Source organism: Epinephelus fuscoguttatus, linkage group LG11, assembly GCF_011397635.1.
Source record: "Epinephelus fuscoguttatus linkage group LG11, E.fuscoguttatus.final_Chr_v1".
NCBI lineage: Eukaryota > Metazoa > Chordata > Actinopteri > Perciformes > Serranidae > Epinephelus > Epinephelus fuscoguttatus.
Window position 1 is genome coordinate 29641573 of NC_064762.1, and position 15377 is coordinate 29656949.

The 15377-nt window shown below is 38.4% G+C and overlaps 1 protein-coding gene across 5 annotated transcripts in view; it reads right to left on the reverse strand.

Moving 5' to 3' along the window:
- Positions 1 to 39: 39 nt before the first annotated feature.
- Positions 40 to 15377, reverse strand: part of gtf3c2 (general transcription factor IIIC, polypeptide 2, beta) — a 33799-nt gene continuing 18461 nt past the window's right edge. The window contains exons 12-21 of one of the 5 annotated variants that reach the window (XR_007450399.1): positions 14743 to 14774; positions 14424 to 14553; positions 14050 to 14194; positions 8678 to 8839; positions 8369 to 8447; positions 7545 to 7673; positions 7116 to 7388; positions 5680 to 5787; positions 2795 to 2916; positions 2394 to 2526 (exon numbers count right to left, since the gene is read on the reverse strand). Coding sequence is in view for 2 of the 5 variants with exons in the window: in XM_049590414.1 (XP_049446371.1) it covers positions 2326 to 2526; positions 5680 to 5787; positions 7116 to 7388; positions 7545 to 7673; positions 8369 to 8447; positions 8678 to 8839; positions 14050 to 14194; positions 14424 to 14553; positions 14743 to 14774 (1259 nt within the window). In the remaining 3 variants the exon portion in view is untranslated. Of the gene's footprint in view, positions 2527 to 2794; positions 5788 to 7115; positions 7389 to 7544; positions 7674 to 8368; positions 8448 to 8677; positions 8840 to 14049; positions 14195 to 14423; positions 14554 to 14742; positions 14775 to 15377 lie in introns of those variants that run through there. The other 4 variants (XR_007450400.1, XM_049590414.1, XR_007450398.1 and 1 more) reach the window with 4 other exon arrangements.

A 15377-nucleotide genomic window follows, 5' to 3' on the forward strand; every position in this document is an offset into this window, starting at 1 on the left:
TAAAATAATAACTCGAAAGCCCTGTAGAGTGAACTTTCACTCTCGACTTTATTTAATATTTACTCAAATATTTTCTTAATTATAAAATCATTTATTATATGTAACATTTTAAAAAAATAACAACAAAAGAACAATTGCTGTACATTGTGATGCTTTTATGATTTACAAGTTCATGACAACATTGTCAGTGATGAACTGTTTCATGACTGACAACATTATCATGGTGTTCACTGAACGTCATTCTGAAACTGTCAATGACATTTGTAAGTAATGTGGAAAAACAAAACACAACTGATAAGCACATTCCCAAACCCCTAATTTAACTTAGAGGAAAATATGTTGTAGATAACCTCTAAAAAAGAGACAGCTGCATCTGTAAACAATAACAATTGTTTTGTAGACACTGAAAAATAAATTAGGTCATGTCACAATACAGCAGCCGTTTTAATTTAAAGGTCCAGTGCGTAGGACTCAGTGACATCTAGTGGTGAGGTCGCAAAACTGAAACTTCTCCTGTTCTACTGTTTTAAGTGTGTAGGAACAGCAATTTGCTCAAAGCAAACAATGCAACTGGCCCTGTCTAGAGCCGGTGTTTGGTTTGTCTGTTCTGGGCTACTGTAGAAATAAAATGGTGGACAAAAACACAACAATTCTTATTTTCAGACAATTATTTAACTTAAGAAAACATAGTTATGAATATTACATACCATTTCTGCCAATAGATGCCCCTATATCCTACACACTGGATATTAAAAAATGAATCAAAACCTTTCAATCATCAGAAGAACAGCAGGAATAGAAAGAGTAAAGACAGAAACAAGGAAGAAAAAGACCTAAAATATGTCATTATAAACATTACATCCAGCAGAGTTACAATAAAAAATTTCAAGTATTTCCCCTCAGTTATAGCCTGAGTTGTTTTTGACATGATAAAAAGAGAAAAAGCAGCAATTACAAAAATACAGCAGCAAGAATGAGCTTAAAGATACACGTTTCCAACTTGCTATTGATGTTTTTAAACTCTGCACGTTCACAGTTTAAGAACATCAACAGCGAGTTGAAAAATGATAAAGTGCATCTTTAAGGCACTGTGAAAAAAATTAAATACCATGTTGTCAAGAAACTCTTAAAACTATGAGTGTGGAACCAATACGAGCACAGGCTTTAAAGACAATGTGCAAATGTGATGAACAAGTTAAAAGAACAACAACACCGCTATCCTTGTTGCTGCAAGCTCTTGCTAGTATGAACAAATCTGAAGATACAAATCAACAAAAACTGCAGTGGAATGTTTTACCGATTACACAATCAAAACTTTGCAAAATAATGTATGATAAATTAGCCTGAATGGTTTTAAGTTTTTCCAGTTTCTCACATTTTGGCGACTCCATCCTTAACATCTAACATTTTGTAAGCAGAAACACTTCAGTTTGAATTTTTGCACCAACTAATGACAAGATGTGTCCTGTCTGCTTTGCATTATACTGACAGAAGTAGAAAAACAGGATTCATTTTATTGGTATTTTGAATGTATTTACTTGTTTCAGAATAACAAACAAAAGGTTTAAGTATGTTGCATCTGTAACCACACCCTACAGTGATGTCACAGTGTACCAACACACCCTAAAGTACACGTTTACATCACTGTAGGAAATTTTAACCACTGGACGCCAGCAATAGCAAGGTTTTTAGCTGTTGTTATCATCAATAAAAAAGAAGCAGGCATTGATTACTTTTCCTGAGAGTAGTTGATGTTTACATTTCTGTTTCCTTTGGACTGCTGTCAACAATGGATTCACTGCCACGTTTCCAATTTGTATGCTAAATTAGAGAAACTGGAGCAACCGAAAACCCTTCTTGACCTACTTGGAATCAATAATCATTAGGTGGAAAACGCTAATGTGGTGCGTGTTAAGCAAGGCACTTAAGTGCCAGCTGCTCAAACTTCTTGGAAGCAAATGAACTGTCACTTTTCATATTCATCTAGTGTAGGAAAAGTGTAAAAATTATGTCTATGAGACATCTGGTGGAAGTAAAATGGTGTTCAGTCTGAGGAACACAAGTTTCGGAGTGTGGAGGTGCGGAGGTCACAGGTGCAAACTCTTACCTGTAGTTCTCCATTAACCTGGAACACTTTCAGGCAGGATTTTAAGAACAGGTTTAGAGTTCATGAAAGAGTATTTTTGAGCTGCCCACATAACAGGATAAACCAAGTTGGAACAACAACAGCTGATTACTGTTGTTTTTATCGTTTTTAAAAAACTGTTTTGCAGGTTAGTGTTTTTGTGGTCCATCTTTTGATCCCACAGTAAAGCTCAGCTCCTGCTATAGCTTGTCTGTAGCTGTTTGGACGGCCTCCTCCTGGTCTTTTTGTGAGAACAGTGCGTTGAACTGGGCCTGGTTTTCTCTTATCATCTTCTTGGCATGGGGGCTTATCATAGACCTCAGACAGATTAGTCTGACCAGCCCTGTCTGGCCCCCGGTTGCTATCCAGTTATGGCAGCACATGTTTGGGTTGAAACGTACCTGAGGAGAGGAGGAAGGTACTTAAATGTTTCATAGCTGGGAAATGACAAACCTAAAAAACAAACAATGAATGAACAAGTACAAACCAGCTTTCAAATTTTGGATTTGTCATTGTCAAGCTGAAGGAAGTTGTGGAAAAATCTATTTGTCTATGTCTCTGATGGGCTCAACCAGTGACTTCAAAGGAATTTCCAATGTTTTTCAACCTGTTTCTTACTGTCATTATCAGGCTAAATTCATAGAGATTCATGGGCACCCAATAGCTCACCTGGTAGAGCAGGCGCCCCGTGTACAAAGGCTGTGTCCTTGCTGCAGCGGCCGTGGGTTCAATTCCAACCTATGGCCCTTTGCTGCATGTCATCCCCCATCTCTCCCTATTTCATACTGTATCTGTCCTAACAAATAAAGGCAAAAAGCCCCAAAAGTATCTTAAAAAAAGAGAGATTCTGGAAGAAAACGTTAAGTCGATTAGGGCAATCAGAGTGAATAAAATTCAATTTGACATTAAGAAATACAAAACCTTGCCTGTAAGTAGCTCTGCTTGCTCCAACAAATGCTGCTTTAAGTGAGTAACATTTCCTGAATCTATATTATGGAGGAGGAAAAGTGCTTAGCTAGCACTATCAATAGTCAAAATGGACACAGTTTTACAGTGAAATAAAACAAAGGCTAAAAAATGCCTGCATTTTTCCTCAAGCTTCAGTGTGTTAATCTCTCACAGTCACCACACTAAATGCAGTTTTCATGGCTTATCCAGTCAGACAAAAACAAAAATCTTAATTCTTAAAGAAATATCACTGATATGGAATTAACAGTACTATTGAGATTAGTCTCAAGGAAAAGAACAGGTATAAATCTGTGTCATCAGCATAATGTGTTTGTCGCACTGAGCCAACGTGTAAAAGCTGAACAGTAATGGACCAAGTGGTGATCCCTGAGGGACTCCACACATAATGCCAGCCTTGCTAGACAATTATTTATGTAGATGTTTTTTGAGATATTGCGTTCATGAGACTGTGATGGATGTAAGGTCACACTGACCTTGACCTTTGACCACCAAATTCTCATCAGTTCATCCTTGATTCAAAGTGGATGTCTGTGCAAAGAGTTTCCTGAAGGTAAATTTTAGATACTGCATTCCTGAGAATAAGATGAATACAAGATCATGATGACCTTGACCTCTGACCCTTGACCACCAAAAACTTATCAGTTGATCCTTGAGTCCAGGTGGACATTTGTGCAAAATCTGAAGAAATTCACTATTGGCATTCTTGAGATATTGCGTTCACAAGAATGGGACAATCAGACAACCCGAAACATAATGCCTCTGGCTATGGCTATCACTAGTGCGGAGGTATAAAAACAATGTATGTAGTCAAACAGAAGCATTTCCCTGCAACTTTCACTTATGACTCACTAGAAATGTGTGGCGGTGTATTTTTCTTCTGAGACTCTGCCCACTGTCTGTATTTTCTTATTTTCTACTTATCTTTCTGACGTTTATGGGCTTGAGTCCCCACAGCGCTTAGATAAGGTTGGGGCTTTATAAAAAAGCAGCTACCAGGTGCCAGACCGTAAGCAGAAGGCACCAAAGAGACTCAGCACCAAAAAAAAAAACCCTGCAAATGTATCACCAAACCAGAGTGAATCTGGGGTTTGGCTTTTAGTTTTACATTCGTTGGCGAGTGTGCTTACAAACAGTAATCAACAATCCTGCATTGTATATAAATTTAGCAGTAATAAGCGAGAACAGATTATGATTTGTTTGTTTATTTAATCTTTTTTTTTTGGCTCTGCCAACACAAAATAAGAGTGTGTTGACCGTTGCTTTAAAGGCACGTATGATTCCAATGAGTTAACAGCTTGATGTGATAGTACGTTGTGACATTGGCTAATGTCATAAGCACACCTGGAGCAGGGCTGCTGCTATCCACCTAGGTGCCCCTAAGTGTAATTACTCTGTGCTTTTCATATTTTTTTTTTACTTAATGACCCTGATGCATGGTTCATTTTATTATTTTGAGTAATTACATATATCATATTACCTAGAATGGTCTAATGGTGCCTATTGTAGTTGTGCTTCGCCTTAAATTTAAATAGTTCATCATTATGATTGTGATTGATGATCATTAGCTGTTTTGGTGCCCCCTTCAGCACTTCATGCCCCATGCACGTAGAGGCGGCGCTGACCTGGAGGTTTGCAGTGAAGTATCTGGGCTTCTTTCCTTTCCTTCGTCCTCTTCTGATGACCATTCAGAATTTAACTCATATATTATTTGTGGAAATATATTAACTTTTGCTGTGCAGTGTTTTTAATGACAACTGTTATTGTAGGCTGATTAACGGGTTAGAACACCTGTAAAGCAGAGGGATACATGTGTGGTCATATGTCCCAGTGATGATGATGTACTCTTTGTCAGCACTCTTAGAATGACTTTTATCCAAACAAATGTTTTGACTGGAACTAACTACTGTATAATTATTTAATGTGATGACAAATTTTACTTCATCTTGAGTTAGTGTTACTATAAACTTACAACATTTTTAATCAAGTAGCTATTTGTCCACTCTTCCCTCCTGCGAATGACTCAGCTGTAGCTCTCAGTGAGTCAATATTACTGCCACCTCCTTCCTTTTTTTTTTTACTGATGCTCATCTATCCCTCTCTTCATCACTATAAATCCTCCTGGTGTGCCTCTGCTTTTATTTTTTTCTCTTCCTCTTGTCCAGTCAGTTTCTTCCTCCTTCTAATCCATTTCTCCCCTTCAGACGAAAAGCCAGTCACAAACTCAGTGGCGTTTTGTTTTTGAGATTGTCCCATGAAGTGCCCGTCCATCATCTCATCCCAGAGGGCACAGCGACACCCTCCACTCTGCCCCTCTTAAAATTAAACACATCAAATCCTCAAATGGCTGCTTTCCATCTCCCCCTCCCTCCTTCCACCGAGGGTGACATTTTTCTCATTTTACACATCATTACATTCAGCCCGTCTTTATAGCTGCCCATCAGAGGAGGAGAAAGAGGAGGAAGGGGCTCTACTTTCATCTCTCACCTGCTTTCTTTTTTAGTCTAGTGTTTATCTTTCTCTTCCCTTCTTCGTCATGTTGTGTTGCAGCAGGAGTCTGATGATACTTGCGCTGTGTGTGTAAATACCTTGTGTAGTGCGCCCAACGGCTTCTCATCCAAGTTCAGCTTTCTCTTCACCTCCGTGTCCTTCATGCGTTTCCACAAGGTTTGCTTCTCGCCTCCTGCAAAGGTCCGCTGGAAGTCAAAGGAGATGATTATTACATTGTTACATTTGGAGAACGAATATGTTTGAAAAATACTGCGACTTGTTTTAATAATCACTCACAACTGGTGAATTAATCCTTAGAAATATCTGAAGTCTCTTCCAACATTGCTAACCCAGTGGAATAAAGAGTATTACACACTTTATTTATGAATCGATTTGATTACTGTGATAGTCATTTAACCGTTTAATGAAACCACTAATTAGGTTTCCATGTCATTATACTTTAATACATATGATACAGTTAATACAATCATCAATTTATTTGTTACAATACATAATTAATGATTCAGTTGGATGATGATGGCTACATGTAGGTGGGTGTTCAATTAATCACATGGCTGCCAGACAAATTTCCTCATGGGGACAATAATGCCAGAGTTGACAAATAAATAAATTCTGAATAATGATGCATTTATCTTTTAAAGATTTTTTGGCCTTTATTCGATAGGATGGACAGAATGAAAGAGGGGAGGAGGGTTGGGGACATGCAGCAAAAAACTGCAAGTCAGACTCAGCCTACATTTGGCACATACTATGTAGTACTACACTGGTGTCTGAAGCAAGTTCTTACTCCGAACTCAGCTTACACTAAGTCTTGATGGTCTTTTTATGCATATTTGATCTCTTGGGACAGTCTAAAAGCAATTTCAACAGCCTTTTCACCTGGATAAAAATTAAATCCTGACATAACAAAATAAAACATAGTATATATTCTATATGTATATATATATATATTCTATATGTATATATATATAGATATATATATAGATATAGATAGATATATATAGATATATCTATATCTATATATATCTATCTATATATATATATATATATAGATATATATATATGTATATATTCAGAATATATGGCATAAAATAAAGAAATAAGTATTTCCTAAACCAAGGGCTGAGTATGATTTGAAATCTCGTTTTCCCATTTGGCAACCTATCACTAACGCTGGGTGTGGTCAGAGGTGAAACAGACTTGAAACTTTTCACTTTTGTTCCTCTCTAAATGTTGGCTAAAATACATTCTGAATTAGAAAAATAATGATTTAACAAATGTTCATCAAAGATTAAGTGAACTACTCATTGCAACAGGAATGTTCTGCCAGAACCAAAAAGTTTGTAGGTTTGTCACCCAGCCCTACAAAAAATGGCTTATTTTCTTTTACTTTCAATTTGGTCTTTCATTTACCGATAAGGTTTTCCTCACTTTGATTTTCTTGATTGTAACAACATTTTAATTTGCTTCCTTGTGTATAGCACTTTGTGACTTGGTTTCTGAATCTACCCACCATATCGCTGTCCATATGTTGGAGGAGGTATTTCTTCACAGCCTCTTTGTACGTGTGGAACCGCAGAGGGGGACATTGATTCTTTCTATCTCTTCCTCCATCGCTTCCATTTTCATTATCGTCCTCATTCCCTCCTTCAGATCCAGCATCCGCTCCTTCTGCCTCTCCTCCCTCCTGCTCTTCAACATCACATCCCTCCTCCTCCACTCCTCCCATCTCTTGATTTAGTTCTTCAGTAGTATCGTGAAGCACCAGAGATGTTAAGTAAACAGGCTGAAAACACAGGGTGATAAGAACACGTTAATGTAATTGTAGAGACAATATTGCAACTTCTCCGACAATTCTTTATTCATTCCACTGTTTAACTTTTAAAACGTATGCCTGGGCAGCAACATGACATCAAATAACAACAAAGAATAGAGAACTTACAAATCGTCTCTCTAACGTGCGTTTGATGTACTGAGGACTGCTGCATATCTGAGGTAACAGCGAGAGGATCACCTCACCAAGGCTGTCTGCAGTCACCACACTGTTCATCCAGTCGGTGTAAGATATAGACTACAATGAAACAGAGAAAGACAAATCGGCATTAAGAATCTTTCCCTCTTTAACTACTGTCTTGTTTAAGGTTTCGCTAAATTATCATCTGATTCAATTCTCTAGGTTATACTAAGAATCACACTGTAATGTGATATTGTTGTGGGCTCAATATAAACTCCCTGTGACCTTTAGTGGAGAAAATTGGTTCCCAATTACTTACAATGAGTTTAAGGGAATCAAAAGTAGTTATGAGAGATAATTTCAGCACCAAGCATTCATTCATTCATTCATTCATTTTCTGTAACCGCTTATCCTGTTGGGGGTCGCTGGAGCCTATCCCAGCTAACATTGGGCATCGCCAGACTATCAAAGGGCTGACACATAGAGACAGACAATCATTCACACTTATGGGCAATTTAGAATCACCAATTAACCTGCATGTCTTTGGATTGTGGGAGGAAGCCGGAGTACCCCGAGAACACCCACGCTGACACGGGGAGAACATGCAAACTCTGCACAGAAGGGCTTTGTGGGAGATTTTGTCAAAGTGTTTGTCATAAATGCTCCATGATAAGCACACAAGCCCAGAAACATCCTTGTCAACATGAAACACAACAATGACTTCCTAACGAGCCAAGCTAATCAATCTTGTAGTCCCTGGCTAATATAGAGGATGCCAATGAATGAAAGATGAAAGATTACAACACACTCACCCACAGAGAGGCTGTCCTAGGAATCGCAAAGATTGCTCGCATATAATGGTCAAAGTAATGGACTCCTTGTGAACCATACCTAAATAAAAAAAATCCAACAAAAATAAGTGAGAAAGGAAAGGAAAGACATGGTGAGACATGTTGAAATCTCAGCGTGGCCGACAAGTACACTCCCTCAGTGCATTTAACGGGGAAGCCCACTAATTTTCGAAGTCACTTTACTAGTCATGGTTTACCATAGTTTGTAGCAGTTACTTTTATGATATTTACAGACATTAAGACAGGGGAAAAAAGAAGAAGCTGTCTTACGCTGCATAGGCGTTCTCCTGAGCCAACAGGAGGCCCGGTGCATTCAATGGCCAGTAGATCTCATTGGTCAGATAGCGTTTCTGAACAGTGATGGGATTGTAGAGCCTCCTCAGATCCCATGTCTTAATATAGCGGTCTTCTCCTGCTGTCACCAACAGGTACCTGAGAGGAAAAACAGAAAGAGAGCTTATCCTGAGAGTCCAATACAGGACTTTTGATACCAATATTGGTATTTGGTTTCCATTTTATTTTTCTTTTGACAATTGTGACAAGAAACATACTGGGCAAGACTTTTCACAGTTGAAAATAAAACTTATCTTTAGTTTTTAGTGAGATTGTTATAAAACATTTCTTCTATCTCTTCTTTACTTAAATTTCTTGTCATTTATTCGCTGATGTGTAAGACTGATAATGATGTATCTCGGATGAGCTAATATCTGCTCTACTGAATATGTGAATTTACTTGTAATGCAGAGCGTCAACACAGACATGGAATGCATCTTTCCCCTTACATTGATCAAATCTGACAGTGGTGTCTGCCATAGAACAAATGAGGAAAGAGCAATCAATACAGCCAGATTTCATTGTGACAAAAACAGTGGTGTATGAATGTAGAGAGAAGATGACAAACTGTTCAGGTGAGGAAAAAAAAGAAAAGAAAAAGTAGAGGTGGAACAGAGAGAGCGAGAGAGAGGGGTAATTTTATCTCTTTCAACATGGCTGTGTAATTAAAAAGCAGTGATCCAGACAAGATATGTGTCCTCTGGAGTCTGCCAGGAGGGTGACTCTCTCTGGAGGATTAATCTTATTCATGTACGTGGTTCAACCTTAGTTTAATACCTTTTTACACCTGCCTTTACAGAAAATCCACTCAAATGTGTGAAGCTCAAGCACAGTAAATAACCAACAATGGACTAAAAAACATGGCTTGTTGTTGTTGGTAATAATGACCCAGTGCTGGTGAGTCTTGTTAAAGCTTAACATATCAGATATGATATGAACTGATCTAAAGACAAACTTTTTTCATAGCTCTAAGAACCCCATCTTCTTGATATGTCTGCACCGCAAGAACTGAAAATGATTGTAGTGTCTAGAACACCGTTGAGAAATGTTTTTAACTCCTATTTCAGAGTAGATACTCTCCCAGTACTAGGACCACGAACCATGAGCAATGGAAAAGTACAGTTATTGGTCCAGATGTCATAAATGTATATTGATTGGTCAAACACAGCCAATGCTGCACTGGCAAATGCCTTTTTTTTTTAAAAACCTGATAGCCATGTAAAAAACAGACAAAGCAAAACACTGACCACAGCTTGAAACAAGAAATAGAGGAAAACGTGGACAGATGGACCAAAAGTTGAGTTCAGGCTTTAGTGAGTATGTGACAGTGGAAATAACGCGTTTATAATTCGTCAAAGCAAAAGTGAAGTTGCTATACTAACCACTGGCTGGTTTACAATATGTCACTTCAGTAGTCCTGTTGGCTGTGTCAATGCAAACAGAAAAAAAGCCATTGGAGGCATGTAGTTCTCATGGGGGGGCTCACCAGTGGGCAGTTTCTCTAGTGGAGTCCAAACTGTTTGGTCCGAAAACACCTGACAAATGATGGAACAAGCTGCTCCTCTCTGAATGTCCAGAGATCATTAAAGTATTTAAGTACTTTAAGTATACCTGAGGGTTATTATTATCTGTTAGCATTAGCTGTTAGTCAGTGCTGTGCTGGCTACAATGTACAGTAAAATGAAGTGCACATACACACTAATGCTAGATGGTTTGTTGACCGACAGACACATCACTCTGGTGGTCTTTGAGAACTTTTAGTGAATAATATGGACGGCAAATGATTTATTTTGTAGTTTAACTAACTACCATAATAAATGAAGATGGAGGTGATAAAATCTAAAAATGAGAAACCTGCCAACAGCATTGATTCTGCCCTTGATTTTTATGGAGGACAAGTAGGGACAGAGAAGTTGTAATGGCAGAAAATTTTATGTGCTTAAAAGGGGTCATTGTTGCAATGGGTTGCTTTAACTCAAAACTGTTGTTAGACATAAAATTAAACTGATACAGGAGAGCCTTAGCAGAGTTTGAAAGCTGGTGCTGATATCTCATATTTTGAGCTGATGGTTGATCTACTTTGAACAAAATGTTCTAAAAAACGTTTTTCAGCATTCCTCCAGGAGCTGTAATTTCAGCATTTCTCCTAAAACCATATGCATGTCAAGGAAGAAGAGACTTTGTGAAGGCATTTACATGATGTGACACCAAAAGCCATGTTAATAATTTGGTGTCAGCACCTTAAAAGACGATACTGCAGATTTTTGATGACTGCAGATGTTACCGGAGCTGTTAAGGGAAGAAACTCCTTAATAGCAGGTGTAGACGACACTCTGACTGACTGGCCAATATCAGATGTTAATAAAAAGCCAATTTTGTCCCAGGACATTGCTTTAGCCCTTATGCTGACTTGCACAGCATATTAGTGAATCCTTGTAGCAGACACAGGTGATGTAAATGACCCTTTCGTCTTTCTCCTCATCTATACGTACTTCACCTGACTAATGGAGCAGAGAAGCATTTACGTGGGATGAAACCATCTCCATGAGGTTTTGGGTAAAATGTTGAGCTATGACCTTTTATCACATGTGAATACTGGCCAGTCATAGTTCACCCCTGTGCATAGTCATAATCATCTACATACAGAATTTAGGATGTACTCACATCAACAAAGTTGAACAGGAGTTTATCTGAATTAAGGAGTTCCCCTGTGGTTTAATTTGGCATTTTGCTAGGAAGGACAACATAATTTTGCATGGAGACACCCTAGGTGACAATAATTTTAACACCGTCTGTGGAAACTGGACCTTACTTCACGGACCACAGTACATAGCTAGAAAGGTTTGTTGCACTTTCTAACACAGTCCTAAGTCCTTAGTTAATCATATTTAGAAAGCAGGAAATGCTCTTGTTATTTAGTAACTTGTATCTGAGTTTGCAGAAATAATGTGGAGTCCCACGTGGGTTCATTCTAGTGCCCTTTCTGTTCAATATATGCATGCTTCCACTAGCTCAAATCATGCACAACAGCAAGGATCCAAAGGATCAGCAGGTACATTTACATGTGCATTAATATTCCACTTTTATTCCAAATATTCCAAATTTGATATGGGTCATGTAAACAGCATATTCGGTTTGGATATTTTCCGAATTGGCAAATGTAGAATTTTTAAGACATGCAGGATGCTGATACTATTCAGGTTTTAATAGCATTCTTTGGACATGTATACAGTGCATTCAGAATATGCGTCACAATTGGGGTTTTTACTGCAGTTTGCGTCACACAGCCACTTGCTAGTTTATGGTCAGCTCTGTGCATTGTGCATATTTTGTACACAAATCACTTCCCAAAAGTTTGTAATGCTGTGGGAAAGATGAATGCCCAAAAGAAAAGCACATATGTGGTAGGAAGAAGCAACAAACTGACTTCCAAACATTATGAAAAACTTGGGATATCAACAGGCTTTTGGATTATGTGCAAAATATCCTAGAGCTGAACTTGTGTAGAAGGTGGATGAAGGAATATAAATGGGAGGCTGTATTCACATGGTTGAACAAGTCTGTCAATGGAGGAAAAAGTCCTGGCCTAAGCATCAGCCGTTCCACTTTTTGACATGATAAATGACATGTTAGGGCAAGTTAACTGGATGCATGTGAATGGGAAAACTAGTGGAATATGCATTTCTATTAAAAAAAAACAAAACAAAAAACAAAAAACAAAAAACAGTGTATTTTGTGCACATAAACAGCTTATCAAAGTCCAATGCTTTGTTGAGTCTACACTACTGTGTTTTGCCCACCTCAGCTGTTAGTGTTGTCCTGGTGACTGACCCTGCTTTGACAGCCAGGTCTTAAACTTTGCTAAAATCTGTTCTCTCTCCTCCCTGTTCCTAAACAGGAAAGCTATGTGTGTACCAAATACTGAGGAAGCAGCACCTCCGTTTTAGGTGCTGCAAACTGTTTTACAAGTTTAAATTACAAATGTCACCGGCGGCAGGTAATCTCAGCTGTCGCTTATTAACCTTAATTCTATGGTGATTAAGTGTATGACAGACCAACATAAAATTTGGCTGTTGTCAGGTTTACGTGCAAGCCGCTGTCTGCAGTCAGCCAGATATTGTTTATGACTTAGTTATTAAGGAAAATTAATACCTACAAAAACATAAAAGACATTGAAAGGTGTAATAGAACAATACCTGCTTTTTCTAAAAATGGGTATTTTATTATAATCTTTCAATTCTCCTAGGCTGTATAGTCTTAAGGTCTTAAACCAGATAAATATTCCTCACAGGAAGATTGAGATTTTGAGGTATTTAGGGAAGATCTAACTAAAAGAAAGACAGATAACTGAAGGTCAGTGATGTTGCCAAACAGACATAAGTCAGGTAACCTCTTCTGAATGGCTCGGGTAGGACATGGCTGCACGCCCGGCCTTGTACCCTACTTTTTGAATTAGTACCTAAACACAGTGGAACAAGGGGTGTTCTGCCAAAATTAAGCACAAATTTCTTCTTTCAGGATTTATTGTGCTGCCTTTGGCTGCAAGTACCAGAGCTGCCTTTAACCACCCACCTTTTAACTGGCTGTGAATAATACTGCCAAACTAAAGTAGATGTTTAGAATAAGTGAGAAAGGATAAAAAAGCAAATGAAATCCTGCAGTCCAATCCATTCTCTCTTCTATGCTCCTCCCCAAGGTTTGTCATGATTTTCCCCATAAAATTTCTTCATGGGGGTGTTTTTTTATGATTGGGGTTATACAAATAAATTGGATTTGCCCTGAAACATGTCATGTGAGGAAAAAACCCCATAACCACTTGAATGTGCTTGTGAATTGAAATCATTTGAAGCTGCTGCAACAATAGAAAGTAGGTTTTTAGCCAACAATGGGTGCTTTTGATCCACTTTTCAATTTTGCTGATTTCCAACATTATTCTTAAGTACCTGTTATGGACTGACACAGTCATATAACATTTACACTTCTAATTACTCTCATGCACTAGTCATCTAAATTCTGTATCATGCAGTGACAAGCTGGGCAGATGCAAGATAAATGATTCTGAAGTCACAATATTTTATCTGCAGACTAATCAAAGCTGAAAGAATAAACAAAGCTTTCCTTCAACAGACAGTTATAAAAAGGCACTAGTCTATGTAGGAATCTTATACTATGATTAATACATAGATACCAAGTTGAAAAACGGGAATGTCGTCCTTCACCACACATTCACACATGACTAATGATGACAAATGTGACATCATGTAAATGCAGCATCAGCATACGGGTGGGATCACAGTGAAAGTGTCTACCTGGAGGCAGGACAGAAGGCCAGGGCCCTGACGGCATGGTCGTGAGCCAGGAGGCATCGATAGGGCAGCAGGCTGAGCGACGTGCTTGACTCTCGCACCCGCAACAGCGCCGACTTCGTGCACAGATCCCACAGACCTACTACACCTGGGGAGAGAGAATGTAATACATGAGACAACAACAGAAAATAAGGGCTCAAATTAAATCCTTTTAATTTGCACAAGACAGAAGCACTATTTGTTGGAAAACAAATTAATCAGTGGCAAGAATAAAGAGGCATGAAAATAAACCTGAGGTTATCTAAAATGTGCATTTGTTTGTTCTTTCGAACATCGAACAGATTAATCAAGAGCATCTCAGGGAAATCAATTCATACCATCATAGAATCCAATAGCCATTATGTTGTGTGGTTTTTCAGGCAGCCAATCCATAGACAGGACTTGTCCACTCCTTTCATGTCGAAGAGCTTTCAATGCACCCAGCTTCAGAGTTAACACTCCTTCTGCCTGCACACAACAAACAAATGTCAACGGTACAACAATGTAAACAGTCAGGTTGGGTTTCATATTTCCCTGATGCCCAATGTCACATACTACATACAGTATAGAAGGCATTTCATAATCTAATGTGTAGATAAGCAGAATTTAACGAGGTGAACAGAGAAAGAGACAGAAACAATTTCAATGGGAACCTACCTGGTATATTGGCAACTGTTCACTGGCTGTTCCTGTGGAGAGAAACATAAATCACACTAAGTATGTGTTTATTGGTAATGATAATTCAAACTAATGATAGGATGCAATGACCTTCACATTGAGCATTTACAGGCAACAAAAAATATGTTGAATGTAAATATAGAAACATTGTGTTGCAGTCATTTGAGTTTTGTTTCACCTCCACTGGTGCAAACAACAAAGGAAAAATGTGCTACAAGCAAATGTGCAACAAGTGCATCTAGGGTGTGTCCATCTTCATTTTGCTCGTAAAAGGGTGCTTAATCTTGGCACAACATAAGGCACATCTTATTTACTTAATCAATTATAGGCGTGTTTTTGCGGTCAAGTGAATTCAACCAAGCAGAGTGTCATCTCCCATCCCACTGCTATTAATGTGGCAGGTTTGGCAAATTAGAGTAGCAAGTGGTTTTCTGCTGAGAGTAATGCAGTGAGAACAGTAATGCCACTGCAGCAAAACTAAAAAACTGTAGTTATAAACTTGACAGAGTAAACAAGTGCATTTAGGGAGTGTCTACCTCCATTTTCGTTGGGTGCAAACTAAGTAAGGCGCCCGGGGTAAAAGGGTTGTATTTATTCCCTTCATAAATCACAGT